Source organism: Urocitellus parryii, chromosome 5 (genome assembly GCF_045843805.1).
Source record: "Urocitellus parryii isolate mUroPar1 chromosome 5, mUroPar1.hap1, whole genome shotgun sequence".
Lineage (NCBI taxonomy): Eukaryota > Metazoa > Chordata > Mammalia > Rodentia > Sciuridae > Urocitellus > Urocitellus parryii.
Window position 1 is genome coordinate 67,122,390 of NC_135535.1, and position 17,577 is coordinate 67,139,966.

Here is a 17,577-nt window from a genome sequence, read left to right on the forward strand (position 1 = left end):
TTCAGTTTTCTCTGCGCTAGAAGAGAAAGCGTGCGTGTCCTAGAGTTACTTTGAACCATTGTGCGTGATGCTCAATGTTTATCTACCTTGAGACCTTGCTTGAGAACTGAAAATATACTCGAGGAGAAAAAACAGACCTGCAGCCATGCAGATTGAAACAACAAAGGGGACAAAATGGAAAAATGTAAGTTATCTCAACAGTGGCAACGATGTGCGTGTGTGTGTGCCCTTATTGGGATCAGAGAGGGGGCGGGAATTATGAATTCATGAGACCAAAGAAACAAAGTGAGCATATGATTTGGGATACAAAAGCTCAGGGGAGGAATTAAGTAGGGGGAACTAGGAAGAAGCAGAAACAAAAATGAGATAACCCAGATCCCAAAGGGCAAGAAAATGAGGAAGCCAGGGTCCTATCTGGAATGTTAAGAAAACAGGTGCCTCAGCTCAGGAGATACCATCCTTCCTGGAGACTTTTGGAGTCCAATGTGTTGGCTCATTTTGAATTGTCCTAATAACGGGTTGTTCAGCACTCACCCAGTTGCGGGATATTATAGTAACCCAGTTACTCCTAAACCTGGGGTAGTTCCACACAATGAACTAACCCACTTGTGAAAAACTAGTCTACTTCTGGAACCTGATCGTTAGTTTGTCTAGTTGTAAAGTGTACCGACTAATAATTTATGTAAAACCGACAGACTAATAATCTATCTCTCAGAATTTTCTTAAAAACGCTTTTCCCCAACTACCGTTACTTCATTATGTGCTAGCATTAACTAAGGAAGCTCTAAATTACTTCGCTATAAGCCACCAGTCAGGATAATCATTAACTGTAGAAGACCAGTGCATACGAAAAAGACTGTGCGGCGGGCTACACGCCCACAGAAATCTCTTCTTCCCGCAGACTCAAAGCTTTGACGGACCACATTGCCCAGCAGACCTCGCAGCCCGGCCGGCGCGCGCACCGTGCGTTCTGGGATTAGTAGTTCCCGACCTCACTGCCTGCCTGAGCCGAGCAGGCCCGGGGACTCGCCTTCCCAGCTTGCCGCGCGCCCGGGGTGCTCCACGGCGACCAGGAAATGGGAAAGATGGCGACGGCTCAGCGACGTTGAGGCCGCGTTAGGCGGTTCAGACACAGGGTGGTGAGTCCTGGGCGGTGGAGGCGGTCCCCACGATCTTGCAGAGAGGGCAAGAGTGGGGTCCACTACTGTAGCCCCTGCTTCCGGGACGAGGCGGGAAAGAATGCTTTAGTGAAAGGGCACGAGCCCGGGAAGCTCTGGCGGGCAGGAGTGTAGGAGCGCGGGCCCCAGGGGTAGTGTTGGTTGCTGAGGGCTCACTCCCACGTCTCTGGACGATGTTATGGACCTAGACCTTTGCCCATGGGTACAGCGCCTGTGATACCCCTACTCTGACCTGTTCTTGTTTCAAACAGCCCGTGCTCCTGCCAAACTGTAACTCGTTTACTCCCCAAACCAGTCCATACCTTCCCGCCTCTGCACCGCCTGTATTATTTCTTTTGAGGGGAATTGCTTCTTTTCCGCGCCCTCAATAACACATCCTCAGATTCTGCCTATACGTAAAGGCTCAAAAGCCACCTACTCTGTGGGGCCTTCTAAATCCCTTTTTACAAATGAAAGGAAAAACTGCTTCTTTTGAACTCCTGTAATACTTCATCTGAGCCTTCATCTTGGTATATGTCTCATGCCCTCTGTTGTTCTAAAAGCTTCCTGTGGACAGAATTTCATTTGTAACTCACGGCGCCTTGCACTGACCCTTGCTTATGGTACACGCTAGATAAATACTTAGATGAATGAAAAAAAAAATCTGCCTTTTGCTTTACAAGAACAGAGGAACTCAAAAGTGTGGAGATTTAAGAGGAAGGCTGCTGGGAAGCATAGCCAGAGGTGGCCTGGTTATCTGTAATAAAAGTTGTCTATATTTATTCTCACTTTTCACTCGCTTCTAAATTCACTAGTCATGCTTATGCTCCCTCCTTGCCTTGAAACAGCTTTTGTCAAGGTCGCCAATAATTTCCATTTTTTCAAATGTAATGGTTGCTTCTTTACTCCACTTGAATGGTACCTGACACAGTTGACCACAACCTCCTTTGGTTTCTGTATTGCTACAGTTTCCTTTTTTTTTTTTTTTTTTCTTACTGGCTGCTGCTTCTTTCTCGTGTGTGTGTGTGTGTGTGTGTGTGTGTGTGTGTGTGTGTGTACACACCCATGCGCATGTAATTTTTAAAAAATGTTTTCCATCTGTGGTTGGTGGAATCCACGGATGTAGAACCTTGGAGGGATATAGAGGGCTGACTGTACTGTAATAGCATTCTCAATGGTTTTATATGTAAAAGTTACCAAAAGTAATTCCCAGTGTAAAATTGGATCTCATCACATCCTGTTTAAAGCCATTCTAAGGTTTCCATTGCAGTTAACTTGAAATTCAAGTTTCTTTGCCCTGTCCTAACTCATTTTCATGATTTACTCCTGCCTCTCTCACTGGACTCATCTCCAGTCACCCCCCCCAACACACACACACCTCCTCAGTCACATCAGTCACACAAATCTTTTTAAACCTGCCCCAGTGTTTAGTACTTGCTGTCTCTTCTATCTAATAAGTTCTTTTCCCTGATCTTTGCATGGCTCTTTCTCTTCCATCATTCGGGTTTTAGCTTAAATGTCAATCACCTAAAGTTACTTTTCCCATTTGGTGCAGTGGCACACACCTGTAATCCCAGCTACTCAGGAGGCTGAGGCAGGAGGATGGCAAGTTCTAGATCAGTTTGGGGCAGCTTAACTAGACACTGTCTCAAAATAAAAAAGACTGGGAATGTAATTCTCTTACAGAATACCTCTGGGTTCAATTTACAGTATCCAGAAAGGTGGAGGTGAGGAGGCTCCCCATCATATCACCCTGTATTATTGTTTTCATTAGCTCTTACTACTATTTGAAATTCTCTCTACTAGAATTTAACTTTTGGGGCTGGGGATGTGGCTCAAGCGGTAGCGCTTGCCTGGCATGCGTGCGGCCCGGGTTCGATCCTCAGCACCACATACAAACAAAGATGTTGTGTCCGCCGATAACTAAAAAATAAATATTAAAATTTTCTCCTCTCTCTCTCTCTCTCTCTCTCTCTTTCTTTCTCTCTCTCTCTCTTCACTCTCTCTTTAAAAAAAAAGAATTTAACTTTTGTGAAGTCACAGGTTTTGTGTTGTTTACTACTCTATCTGGCACCTACTAAGAACTCAATGAATATTTATTGAAAGAATGAATAAGGTCCAGGATACTTTCTTTTGTATTTTCTTAAGAGTTATAAGAGGAAGAAATATAAGTATTTCTATGTGATGTGTGGGATGTGCAGATAAAGAACAGTATTTTTAAAGATAAAATGGGTTGCCTGCACTTTTTGAAAGTACTACTTGTTCATTTTTGTTTTCTTATTCTTATACATTTTCCTTTTTTCAGACTATGTGGCAAGGAATGGCATAGGAAAGGAAGATTATGCACTAAAGCTTAGGGAATTGATATTCTAGCTGGACCATTTGGACGATAAGTTCTGAGAAATGTATCCCAAGTCTTAGGGATGATGATTGTATTGATGATGATGGGGTAGAAGCAGATTCAGACTCGATGTCATTTTAGCTCCTGAATGAATTGGATTTTGTAGTCAAAGAAACAGTATAGCATGGTGTTCAGTGTCCCCCAGATAGGAGGGTAACAGATCAAATTCCTGCTCAAACCTTTCATGAGACTGGATAATGTAGGTAATCAAGGCTGTGAGAATCTGAAGAGGGGATGTCAGTTGGGACTTCTAGTTTTGGGTACTTTTTTTTTTTTGTGGTGCTGGGGATCAAACCCAGGTCCTTGTGCACGTGAGGCAAGCTCTCTACCAACTGAGCTATGACCCCCCCAACCCTAGTTTTTGGTACTTTTTTTTTTTTTAAAGAGAGAGAGAGGATTTTTTAAATTAATATTTATTTTTTAGTTTTCGGTGGACACAACATCTTTATTTGTATGTGGTGCTAAGGACCGAACCTAGCGACACGCGCATGCCAGGGGAGTTCGCTACCACTTGAGTCTCATCCCCAGCCCCAAGTTTTTGGTACTTTTTAATGTTTAATTTTGAATCTATGAATTATAGATTCATGGGAAGTTGAGGAAAAATGTGTATGTAGGTCCTGTATACCCTATACCAAATCTCTCTAGTTAAAAGTGGTAGTACATTTCTTTAAATCTTTATACAAGTCTGATCATTCCTGCCCAACCCCTCTTTATTTAAGTGGTACTAGGAATTGAGCCCAGGGCCACTAGCACTGAGCTAAACCCAAACCCTTTTTCTTTTTTATTTTATTTTAATTTAATTTAATTTTTTTAAAGAGAGAGAGAGAGAATTTTTTAATATTTATTTTTTTAGTTTTTGGCGGACATAACATCTTTGTATGTGATGCTGAGGATCGAACCTGGGCCGCACGCATGCCAGGCGAGCGCGCTACCACTTGAGCCACATCCCCAGCCCTTTCTTTTTTATTTTGAGACAGGATCTTAGTATGTTTCTTAGTCTGGCTTCAAACTTGTGATCCTTATGCTTCAGCCTCCTGAGTTGCTGGGATTAGAAGTGTGTACTACTGTATCCAGCTTTGTTTCTTCTTTTATTTATTTATTTTGATACCAGGGATTGAACCAGGGGGCTTAACCACTGAGCCACATCCCCAGCATAGTTTCCCCACCCTCTTTTGCAATAGGGTCTCGCTACATTGCTTAGGGACTTGCTAAATTGCTGAGGCTGGCCTCAAACTTATGATCCTCCTGCCTCAGCCTCCCGAGTTGCTGGGATTACAGAGATGCACCACCGTGCCCAGCTGTTCTCCTTTTAGGTTTTGTTTGTGCTGTTTATAATCTAAATCTCAAAGTTGAACTTTTCTCTTTTGAGCTCAAGACAGTTTATCTCCCTTAGATATATAATCAGTTTATCTCCCTTAGATATATAATCCTGGCAGGCTAGCATACATAATATCCTCCTAAGATAAGCAATATGGGATATTTCTAAAAATTGTGGAACACTATTTATTCACCAACACATCTTTTTTTTTTTTTTTTTTTTTTTTTGAGAAAAAGGAAAAAGGTTTATTGCTTTGCTAGCAAAGGAGAAACACAGGGGATTCCTGTCCCAAAGGCTGTGAATCTCATCAACACATCTTTTAATACTCTTAAAAGTCTATTGAAATATGGTATACTCATTGTACATATTTAGAAGTGAATGTATAAAAAGGAATCCCAGCTACTTGGGAAGTGAGGTGGGAAGATCTCAAATTCAAGGCCAGCCTGGCAACTTATCAAGACCCTTTCTCAAAATAAAAAATAAAAAGGACTGAGGATGTAGCTCAGCCTCCTTAGGTTCAATCCCCAGTATGCCTCAAAAACTAAAATAAAAATCCCAGAGTACAGTTTAGTGTGTAAGAATGGGCCTCTGGAGCCAAACTGTTTCTGTGTCCTCAGGCAAGTTAGTTTATATACCTGAACTTCAGTTTCTTCATCTCTAAAGTAGGCAGACTATTATATCTACCTCAGGGTTGTTTTGAGATATGAGTGAATTATGTGTAATAACCCCTACTCTTGCCTACAACAGATGGCAGGAGAACTGGCTGATAAAAAGGACCGAGATGCATCACCTTCCAAGGAGGAAAGGAAGCGATCACGGACTCCTGACAGAGAGCGGGATAGAGACCGGGACCGGAAGTCCTCCCCATCTAAAGATAGGAAGCGACATCGTTCAAGGGATAGACGTCGAGGAGGCAGCCGCTCCCGCTCTCGTTCCCGTTCTAAGTCTACAGAGAGGTGAAGTGACTTTGCATGTCTGTTACATGAGAAGGGAGGATACATTTCAAACTTCTTTCTTGGTTCCTTCAGTGCCTCTAGTATTAGACATCTGCTTTTTCTACATTAGTGTACTGCTATCCCAGTTGGACCTGCAAGTGTTTTCAGTTTTGTTCAGCTCTCAGAGGTTGAAAGGGAGCTTGTAAGATGAAAGTCCCCATGATCAAGGAAGATAGTTAACATGTTTGTATAGTTGTCCATGGTCTGTCATTGTCATCATTTTTACTTAGCATTGCAACTCTTATCTATGAGATATTCTTCGAATTCCGTTGTTATTGCCCTGGGAAATATATTCCACAATTTGTAACAATCACTTTGGAGAGGAAGGTGCAGTTCTTGGTATAGAACCTTATCAGGGCTATAGTGAAGTAAGATACTCTGGAAATATCAAGTGATTTCTTAACTTTGCTATATTCCAGAGAACGACGGCACAAAGAACGAGAACGAGATAAGGACCGAGATCGGAATAAAAAGGACCGCGATCGAGACAAGGATGGGCACAGACGAGACAAGGACCGTAAACGATCCAGGTACCTGAGGGAATGAGAGTGGATTTTAGGGGGTGTGCTCATCTCTTCCTTTCTGCATCTCAGTTATCTCAGCTTCATAGGAAAATTAATTTCTCTTAGCAGATCTTGTTGGTAGTTATTGCAGAATTGTCTTTCTAAAAAGTATGTGTTTTCTTTAGAAAGTATAATGGTTAGTAAAGTCACATTTTGAGGCTCAACTTGTGCTTGGAATTTTGAAATTAGTTTGAAAAGGTTATTAGCCTACAAAACACTCCTGTAGCTCCATTATATCATTCAATTTCCTACCCAGGATATACAACACATATTTGTTAAAATAGCTTAATGTCACTGGGCATGGTGGCACACTCCTGTAATCCCAGCAAGTTGGGAACTTGAGGAGAATTGCAAGTTTGAGAACAGCCTCAGCAATTTAACAAAGCCCTCAGGAACTTAGCAAGGCTCTGTCTCAAAATAAAAATTAAGGGCTGCTGGGCTGGGGTTATAGCTCAGTGGTAGAGCACTTGCCCAGCATGTGTGAGGCACTGGGTTTGATTCTTAGCACCACATATAAATAAATAAAAATAGAGGTTCATCAAGAACTAAAAAAAAAGGAGGGGGTGCTGGGGATGTGGCTCAAGGATTAAGGGCCTTTCGGTTAAATCCCCAGTGGTCCCCCTCCCTGCCCCATAGCCTAATGTTATGGGGCATGGTGGCACACACCCCTAATCCCAGCTACTTGGGAGACTGAGGCACAAAGATCACAAATTTGAGGCCACTCTGGGCGTTTTAGTTAGCGTTTTGCTGCCGTGACCAAAAGATCTGACAAGAACAGTTACAGGAGGAAAAGTTTATTTGGGAGCTCACAGTTTCAGAGGTCTCAGTTGATAGATGACTGATTCCATTTCTTGGAGCTTTGACTGTAGCAGAATATGGCAGAAGTGTGTGGTAGAGGAAAGCAGCTGGGAACTTGGCTCCAGGAAGCAGAGAGAGAGCTCTGCTCAGTAAGGACAAAATATATACCCCAAAGGCAGATTCCCAGGGACCCATTTCTTCCAGCCACATCCTCTCTGCCTGCAGTTACCACCTGGTTAGTCCCTACCAGGGGATTAGGTTAAGAATTAACCTAGGGCAAGGGATGTGGCTCAAGAGGTAGCACGCTCGCCCGTCATGAGTGGGGCACTGGGTTTGATCCTCAACATTACTTAAAAATAAAAAAATAGGGGCTCCGGATGTGGCTCAAGCGGTAGCATGCTCACCTGGCAAGTATGCGGCCTGGGTTCGATCCTTAGCACCACACACAAAAAAAGATGTTGTGTCTGCTGAAAATTAAAAAACAAATATTAAAAAAAAATTCTCTCTCTAAAAAAATAAAAAAATAAAGATATTGTGTCCACCTAAAACTAAAAAATAAATATTTTTTTAAAAAGAATTAACCTAATTAGGTTAGGTTAGGAATTTCATGACCCAGTCATTTCACCTCTAAACTTTATTGCATTGTCTCACACATGAACTCTTGGAGGACACCTCATATCAAACCCATAACACTGGACAACTTCGCAAGATCCTGTCTCAAAATTTAAAAAAGGATTATGGATGTAACTCAGTGACAAAGCACGCCTGAGTTCAATCCCTAGTACCTAAATGAATAAAATAGAATAGCTTAATGTCCCAGTGTTTTGATGTCTTTCCCTTGGAAACTTTCTATGTAAAGTTCTTATCAGACCCTGGATAAGGCAAAGGACAGAATACTTAAAACAGAAACTCAGTGGGATTATTTGAGATCTCTTGTAGATTAAGCATGTAGCAGGCATGGGGAAAGGCTTGCTGGCGTAGATAGTAGGGAAAGATGCTGAGTGTTGGATATAAATGGTAGTATTTTCTTGGCTTGTAGGGGTTGCCAGGTAGGCTCAATTCATTGTGTATTATAAAATTAAGAGTTTTTTCTTTTCTTCTTTTTCCCTAAGTGCAACTGCTTTATTTTGTGGTGCTGGGGATTGAACCCAAGACCTTGTGTATGTGTTTACCACTGAGCTATACCCCCTGAGCTGGAGAAAACATTTTTGACATTAATAGAGAAGGTCCACTTCCCAGAAGATATTGGTTTCAGAAAAGGAGATTCAGGTAGAATAGGGCTAAGAAAATGCCATAATTAGATTTCAGAGTAGGCAGAGGGGGACCTTGCCTGCCAAGAGAGCCTTAGGACATGATGGATAACCATAAGCTAGGCCATCTTGTTGAGTTATGAGGAAACTTCCTTCCTCCTCTTGGGGCTCAGTCTATACCTCATCCAGGAACTAGAGTAAGACAGTGATATAGACCTTTCTTGTTCTTTTTCCTTAAAGTTTATCGCCTGGCCGAGGAAAAGATTTTAAATCTCGGAAGGACAGAGACTCTAAAAAGGATGAAGATGATGAGCATGGTGATAAGAAGCCTAAGGTAAAAAAGAAATAATTTTTCGTCTTCCTGCGAAGTGTATCCCTGCTTTGTTGGTCCAATAGAAGAGAGCTTCTATGGAATGAAGTACTGTGTTTTGTCTTCAGGCCCAGCCACTATCTCTGGAGGAACTTTTAGCCAAGAAAAAGGCTGAGGAAGAAGCTGAGGCTAAGGTAAAAACTGGGGTCTCTATTAGCATACTCTGGGTGACATAACAAAATACCATAGTCTGGGTAGCTTTAATAATAGACATTATTTTGAACTGTGTTAAAGCTGTGTTGGGGACCGGGGTTGTGGCTCAGTGGTAGAGCACTTGCCGAGCATATGTGAGGCGCTGGGTTTGATCCTAGCACCACATAAAAATAAGCAAAATAAAGATATTGTGTCCGTCTACAACTAAAATAATATTTAAAAAAAAACAAAACAAAACAAAAAACTGGGTTAGGTGGTTCATACCAGTAATCCCAGCCACTTAGGAGACCAAGGAAGGAAGATCACAAGTTTGAGGCCCGCCTGGGCAACTTAGTGAGATACTGTTTCAAAAAATAAAATAAAAGAGCTGGAGATGTAACTCATTGGTACAGCAGTTGAGTAACATATGTGAGAACTTGGGTTTAGTCTCCAGAACAGAAAACAAGAAGATGATGATGATAAGAAGAAACCTCAAATTTCACAATTTCAAATAAAAAGATTTTAAAAAGAAGTCCAAGGTCAGGATATCAGTAGAGTTATTTCTTCTGAAGCCCCTCTTCTGGCTGTGGATTTTTTTTTTTTCTGTATTCACATGGTCGTCTCTTTGTGCACATGTGCCCCTGGTGTCTCTGTGTGTTCAAATTTCTTCTTTTTATAAGGTCCCCCGTCCTATTGGATTAGGTGGCCTAATCCTACCTTGGTGGTCTCATTTTAATTTGATTTCTTCTTTAAAGGTCCTGTCTCTAAATACAGCCAAATCCTGAGGTACTGCGGATTAGGAATTTAACATGTGAATTTGGGAATGTACATAGTTCAGCCCATAACAGGATCCTAGGCCTATTTGTTTTCCTTAATAGGCTTAATGCCTTTGCAAATATTTTGGGGGGATTCCATTCAGTCTTCCTAGCAGTAATGTGATTGTTCCCTGCTCCCAGATCACAGTTCCCTCTTTATTTTATTTTTTTGTGGTGCTGGGGACTGAAACCAGGAGCTTACATGCTATAGCCAAGTGTGCTCTACCACGGAGCCATATCCCCCACTCTTTGTTTTGTAGCCTAAGTTCCTCTCCAAAGCAGAGCGGGAAGCTGAAGCTCTAAAGCGACGGCAGCAGGAAGTGGAAGAGCGGCAGAGAATGCTTGAAGAAGAAAGGAAGAAAAGGAAACAGTTCCAAGACTTGGGCAGGAAGATGTTGGGTTTGTTTTTCTACCCTGTGTGGAAAGGGTGGGATAGGATTATGGTGTCACTTAGAAAGAGAGAAACCTGTTTGCTCCAGAATTTGGAAGAGGGAAGGATGGTGGAAATTTATGAGAAAAATATCTTTTTTATTAGATCTCCCTTGTATCAAGTCTATTTCTTTTTCTTCATTTGGTATTGTCTGGATTCCCTCCATTCCCTTTCCTTTTTACTTCCACTGAATTCTTCTGCAACTTTTCTTTCTTTGGTCTCCAGAAGACCCTCAGGAAAGGGAACGCCGGGAACGAAGGGAGAGAATGGAGCGGGAGACCAATGGAAATGAGGATGAGGAAGGTCGTCAGAAGATCCGGGAAGAGAAGGATAAGAGCAAGGAACTGCATGCTATTAAGGTGCAGGCCTTGGCTTCATCTACACACACACACGAAGAACAGTTATTTGGCCATTCTGGCCTCTGTATGTGAGAGTTGAGCCTTGAAATTGACTGGTTTTGTGCTGTCCGGGCAGGAACGTTACCTGGGTGGCATCAAAAAGCGGCGTCGAACAAGGCATCTCAACGATCGCAAGTTTGTCTTTGAGTGGGATGCATCTGAGGACACATCCATCGATTACAACCCCCTGTGAGTAGCTTTGGCCTGAGTCCCTTGTCTTCGACACTAGGCAGCCCTAGAGAGAGAGAAAGCTAATGGTGACAGAGGTAGATAAAAAGTAAGATAAAACTGGGATGGGAAAATTGGTAATACTCAACCAGCTCTGGGAGAGGAAAGATGCTGGTCAGGGAGAACTGATGCATATTGACAGTCTATCTTTACCCTCTGCTGCTACAATAGCTCCTCCTTTTTTTTTCTTCCTGTCTCAATTCTAGATACAAAGAACGGCACCAGGTGCAGTTGTTGGGGCGAGGCTTCATTGCAGGCATTGACTTAAAGCAGCAGAAACGAGAGCAGTCACGCTTCTATGGAGACCTAATGGAGAAGAGGCGAACACTGGAAGAAAAGGAGCAGGAGGAGTGAGTAGTTGAGGTGGTTGGACAGAGCCCAGGGTTTCTCCAGAAAGGAGGTAGAAGTTACTGATTCCATTTAATCCTTGCATTCTGCTTCAGAGCAAGACTCCGAAAACTTCGAAAGAAAGAAGCCAAACAGCGCTGGGATGATCGTCATTGGTCGCAGAAGAAGTTAGATGAGATGACAGACAGGGACTGGCGGATCTTCCGTGAGGACTATAGCATTACCACCAAAGGTGGCAAAATCCCTAATCCCATTCGATCCTGGAAAGACTCTTCTCTGCCCCCTCACATCTTGGAGGTCATTGATAAATGTGGCTATAAGGTAAGAAGGGACAATTGACCCAGGAGACCAGCCATGTTCCTACATTCTAGGGATACAATCTTAATTTGGGAATAGAGAATTTTGTTCCTTGATTATTTGGTATCTTCTCTGCCCTTGGACACCAAAATGACCCTATCTGTCACTTTCTGGTGGAAGTATTGGCCATTTAGGGATTGTGATTCTTTTTGTGCCCCCTCTCCTGTGAATTGTACACTGTGTCCACCCAAATACATTGTGCTGGCACATTGCCTGCTGTGTTAGCAGTAGCTTGGGTAGTACCTGCACCCATTATTCTTTCTTTGGGTCACTGTAGGAACCAACACCTATCCAGCGCCAGGCAATTCCAATTGGGTTACAAAATCGTGACATCATTGGTGTGGCTGAGACTGGCAGTGGTAAAACTGCAGCCTTCCTCATCCCATTGCTGGTCTGGATCACCACACTTCCCAAAATTGACAGGTAGGTTCAGCTGGCTTCAGTTGGAGTGAGTTTGGATTGGTATGAGAAGTGAAAATTGTTATGTTTGTTGAAGTTTTTGTGGGGTTTTTTGTTGTTGTTGTTGTTTTATTGTGTTTTTGTAGTGCTGGGGATTGAACCCAGGGCCTTGCGTGTGCTAGGCAAGTGCTCTAGTACTGAGCTCCATCCCAGTCCCTGGTATTGTCTTTCTAAGTCTATAATCAGAAGCTGCCTTCTTTATTTTGGGTTGGATATGAGTGAATAATTGGATCATGTTATCAAAGAAGTATATGTTTGTTGCTGGCAAGGATCAATCCTTAGAGAAATTTGTTATTCTGGAGTCTTCAATTTTTAAAATTTTTTTTTTTTTTTTTTTTTTTAAATGTCAAACCCAGTGCCTCTCATGTGCTAGGCAAGCATTCTACCACTGAGCCACCACCCCAGCCTTGGAGTCTTTAATTTTTAAGTGGGATCCCTACATTCTTTTCCCACAAGCCTCCCTATTCCCATAGTTAGCCTTAAAAGTGATTTTGTCTTGCTCGTATTTGTGGTTGAATAAGAACCAAAGCTCATGAAGCTGTGGGACACCCCATTTACCACAGGATCGAAGAGTCAGACCAGGGCCCTTATGCCATCATCCTGGCTCCTACTCGTGAGTTGGCTCAGCAGATTGAGGAAGAGACCATCAAATTTGGGAAGCCGCTAGGCATCCGCACTGTAGCTGTCATTGGTGGTATCTCCAGAGAAGACCAGGGCTTCAGGCTGCGCATGGGTTGTGAGGTTTGTTTCCCTTGCCAGCAGCCACCTGCTGTTTGGGAAGGCTCTCTCGGGCATTTGTTTCTAGTTTCTGGAATAGATGTGCAGTAAAATGAAAAAAGGGACTAGTTTATGTATATGTACTACTTATTCAGATCTTATGCACCATGGGTCATACTGCACATAATGCATAAATATTAGCTTATTAATTCTCACAACAAACATGAAAACAGGGAGTGGGATCACCATTTTATAAATGAAGCTGAGACTTGGGTTAATAAATTGCCTGAAGTCCCACATAGCTGGCTAGCAGCAGACAAGCTGAGGTTCATATCCAAAGCCTGTGCTCTTACTACTTTGCCAGCCGACATCATTGACTTTGCATGTTACCTTCCTGTCAGGAAAGAGGATGTGAGCCTTTTAGAAATCTGTAGGAATTGAGTTGTGCAGACTTCTCAGTGGCATCTCTTCATGCAGCCACTTTCAAATGTTAGTCTCTCTCCTATATAGAAAGTTCCTTCTGATTTTTGCCTTCTCTGTCTAATCTCTGTCTTACTTTAGAGACCCCATTTATTTATTCCTGAGGTAGCAACAAATAATTTCATATAAGTTCTTAGGAATTTTTATACTGCCAAACTCATCTAGAGGTTGGGTTCCAAGTTCCTTAGCACTGGAGGTCTGTTACTCAACTGGGAGGATAGTTCACATCAGAGAAAAGAAGGGGTTTGCCTTCTGGGGCCATATATAATTACACAATACTCCCTAGATCGTGATCGCTACCCCGGGACGTCTGATTGATGTACTGGAGAACCGTTACCTAGTGTTGAGCCGCTGTACCTATGTGGTTCTGGATGAGGCAGATAGGATGATTGACATGGGCTTTGAGCCAGATGTCCAGAAGATCCTGGAGCACATGCCTGTCAGCAACCAGAAACCAGACACAGATGAGGCTGAGGATCCTGAGAAGATGTTGGCCAACTTTGAGTCAGGAAAGCATAAGTACCGCCAAGTAAGACTGCTTCCTTGGGTTGGGAAAAGTTGGGCAAGTTCCTACACCTGCTTGTAGACTCTTTTTGCCTTATATAGGCTTAGAGTACGTGTTTCTGGAATGATGAGGTGTGCCTAGGTACAATCCTCTGACAGTCTTTAAGGGTGGCCTTTTAGCTTAGTCCTGAAAAAATTATTTCAAAAAATCATGCTACTACCCAGGACAACAGGTAGCAAATGCTCTAGCCCTTCTTGTCATTGTAGGATGTAAAGTGCCTGAATGAACAGGTATTGGGGAAAAATAAGAAAGCAAAGGACACTGTTCCTAAGGTGATAGCTATCAAACTTACAGTAGAACACATTTTAGATTCTTTTTAGCTTGTGGTGATAGTGGGATATGTGATCATATCTGCCTGGGCCCAGGGCTGAGCCTCCTGTTTTTATAGACAGTCATGTTCACTGCCACCATGCCCCCAGCGGTGGAGCGTCTGGCCAGGAGCTATCTTCGGCGACCTGCTGTGGTATACATTGGCTCCGCAGGCAAGCCCCATGAGCGTGTGGAACAGAAGGTCTTCCTCATGTCAGAGTCAGAAAAGAGGTATGGGGACAGCTGAGCTGGGGAAACTGGTGGAGAGGAAGTGCTTTGAGAACTTCTTCCAGTGCAGTCATGGCTGGGCAATTGTTCTGCCATGTTGAAGAGTTTGTTTTCTTTTTTAGAATGCCATTGGCTTTTAAGATCCTGAAATTGGTGTTCACAGGTCAGGGTTGGGCGTTTCACTTAGAGTGGGAAATATGCATCTCATTTTTCTCCCTAGGAAAAAGCTGCTGGCAATATTGGAACAAGGCTTTGATCCACCCATCATCATTTTTGTCAATCAAAAGAAGGGTTGTGATGTGTTGGCCAAGTCCCTGGAGAAAATGGGGGTATGTTTGGCAAGGGAGAGCAGCAATCTCTGTGGCTGCTTTTTGACACTGGGGTGGGGGCAGTCCCTTAGGCACCTACTTTGAGTTCTCATCCTTTAACCTTTCTAACATTCAGCCAATTGGGGCCAAAATGAAAAGAATGTTTGAGGAGAACTAAGGCAGTTGCTAGGACTCCCTGTCCATTCCAGCTGTACCAGCCAAAAGCTGCTGTGGGTCTTCATCCAAGTAGGGTGTGGGCAGAAAGAGGTTTTTGAGATACATCTTAACAGGGTCTGAGGGTGTGGAATAGAGTTGGGTTCATGCTGTTTGAATATGTTTGGGAGTGGAGATAATAGGGTCAGGAGGCAAATATTGATAATCAGTGCCCTTGACAAGGAGAGTGTATCCTTGACCTTCAATTCTTCATCTTCCTTAAATTTCCTGATCCCTGCTTTCCACCCTAATCTCTCCTAATTCTCTGAGAACTTCTCACCTGATTCTAACCATCCAGATGCTTTGCCTTTGACCTTACTCTATCTGCCTCTGCCACGCTCTTTTCCCTCCCATCCCTTTTTTCACTTCACCTGTTCTTTCCTCTCTTTCAATTATATTCTTTCTCTTGCCTCCTTCCCTTTTCCTACCTGCTGTTCACCCCAACCCTTCCCCTCCATCCCCATTCTCTTTATTTTTGTGTCTTCCCATATTCCCATTATTGTCTACCTTACCATTCTTCCAACAGTACAATGCTTGCACACTGCATGGTGGAAAAGGTCAGGAGCAGCGAGAATTTGCGCTGTCCAACCTCAAGGCTGGGGCCAAGGATATTTTGGTGGCTACAGATGTGGCTGGTCGTGGTATCGACATCCAGGATGTGTCTATGGTTGTCAACTATGATATGGCCAAAAACATTGAAGGTAAGTGCACAGGAAAGCAGCTTCAATTCAGTGTAAGGTGAGACTATATGTCCTTCCACTTAGGGTCAATGCTGTTCTGAGGAGCTCCCAGCTTCCAGTCTGGGTACACCAGTCCTGATGAGAAAAGCTCTTGCCCATCAGCTCGTCTGGGTTGGTTATCCTAGTATATGGAATAACACTTCTGTCTTCAGGGTTATAGAAAAGAATGGGGCTAGGTGACACTTGGTATAGTAGGATGATCACAGTCAGCAGTGGGAGTGGGGAGATAGCAGTGGAAGGCTCTGTGGGAGTATCAGATATGGGCAGGGTAAGGTGGATTCTCTGCCCATAAAGGTTCATGGGGGATAGGAGTGGATGCCTTTAGGAATAGATGCTTCAGACAGTGCCCACCAGGGCATCTGGCCTGGTCCCAGGGTGATATTCCTCCTGCTCCCCAGATTATATCCACCGCATTGGCCGTACGGGACGAGCAGGCAAGAGTGGTGTGGCCATCACCTTCCTCACCAAAGAGGACTCAGCTGTGTTCTATGAGCTGAAGCAAGCCATCCTGGAGAGCCCAGTGTCTTCCTGTCCCCCAGAGCTAGCCAACCACCCAGATGCTCAGCACAAGCCAGGCACCATCCTCACCAAGAAGCGCCGAGAAGAGACCATCTTTGCTTGACACAGCACTCCTCCAGTGGGTTTAAGGACATGCCGTGAGGCTGCGTGATGCCTATTCTTTAAGACCCTCACATTCCTCTTTCCAGGTTCTCAGTCTTGGGTTATGGGAGCTTGGAAACAATTAGACTCCCTGGCTTAGACCGTAAGGTCGGAGGACTGAGTGAGACTGCAAAACCATAGGAGGATGCTGTGGGAGGCAGGGAAAGCACAGATGTTAGGCCCAGCTTTGCCCCTTTGGGGGGTTTTCACATTGTACTGGGCCATGAACTCTTCCCAGTTTATAGGGCAACCTGCTGGCACTACCCCCAAGACTGAACACATCTGGCTGCCTGCGTAGGATCTTCTTCGGCAAGGACTTGACAGTGTAACCATGTGCATTGCAGCGATGCTGTTGCCCTAGATAACCCAGGGGATCTGGCACCATGAGGATTGTGGACTGTGGACTCTGTCATTTTGACAGCTGTTTTCCCATTTGGCATATAAAACAAGTCAAGAGCCTTTAGAACTGTGCACAGCCCTGTGCCAAGGGGTGCTGTGCACTCTAGGCGTCCCTCCCCCAGGGAATTTTTTTAGTAGATGTGGGGACAGGGTGAGCTGGCTGTGTTCATCTTTAAGTCACTGAGTGAAATTTCTGTTTTCTATTCTCTGAGAAGATGAGTTTGTATGTTCTGAGAATAAATAATGAATATTAAGGTTGTGTCTAGTTCTAGCCAAACTCATCTCCCTAGGTTCCCTGATAATATAGGACAGGAAGGACAACATTGGGCACAGTGGGTTGTTTGTGAAAATGAAAGTCACATCCAGCGAGAAGCCTAGGGTCTCAGCTTATATTCTTTCTAAGTTGTAGATAGCACTTGAGGGGAGACGGAAAAGCCAACACAGCAGGATCGTGATGCATCTCCCCTCTCCTGCTTGAACCTCATGTAACTTGTGGCCCTAGCTTGGACACCACCTAGGGAGCTTTACACAAAGATCAAAAAGGAAAGCAACTGTGAAATTGGGCGGGTAAGGCAGTCTGAACCACTCTTAGACCTTGTCACTGTGTGCCTGACACCTTGTCTTTGCTTGTGGATTCCAGTTACTGGATATACCGCTCATGGGAGGGGAGAATGAAGGAGTGGTGGTGCTATTCCCACCCACGCCCCTCTCATGCAAATGTTCTACCCCTCAGAGCTGGCAAGTGCATAGAATTCAAGGTATAGTTGCTAATAGGGCTTTTCTGACCTGAGGCAGAGACAGTGGGAACTGTAACTAGTTTCTTCCTCATCTCTCTATACAAGTCCCTTCTATGCTGCCAAATGTCTATAGACAGCTTGGATATGAGAGGGTGGGGGGTGCCCAGGAGCCCAGGGTCTCCTGAAGCTCCACCCTTTCCCT

General features: G+C 43.8%; 1 protein-coding gene across 1 annotated transcript; it reads left to right on the forward strand.

The window, feature by feature from the left end:
- Window positions 1–1,052: 1,052 nt before the first annotated feature.
- Window positions 1,053–16,867, forward strand: Ddx23 (DEAD-box helicase 23). The gene is made up of 17 exons (XM_026407061.2): window positions 1,053–1,139; window positions 5,624–5,832; window positions 6,291–6,401; window positions 8,723–8,816; window positions 8,921–8,986; window positions 10,060–10,198; window positions 10,455–10,588; window positions 10,704–10,816; window positions 11,062–11,205; window positions 11,299–11,524; window positions 11,838–11,983; window positions 12,583–12,760; window positions 13,503–13,745; window positions 14,170–14,321; window positions 14,539–14,647; window positions 15,366–15,540; window positions 15,978–16,867. Exons 2-17 carry the CDS (start codon window positions 5,624–5,626, stop codon window positions 16,199–16,201), a joined length of 2,463 nt encoding a protein of 820 aa, XP_026262846.1. The 5' UTR covers window positions 1,053–1,139; the 3' UTR covers window positions 16,202–16,867.
- Window positions 16,868–17,577: the final 710 nt, after the last annotated feature.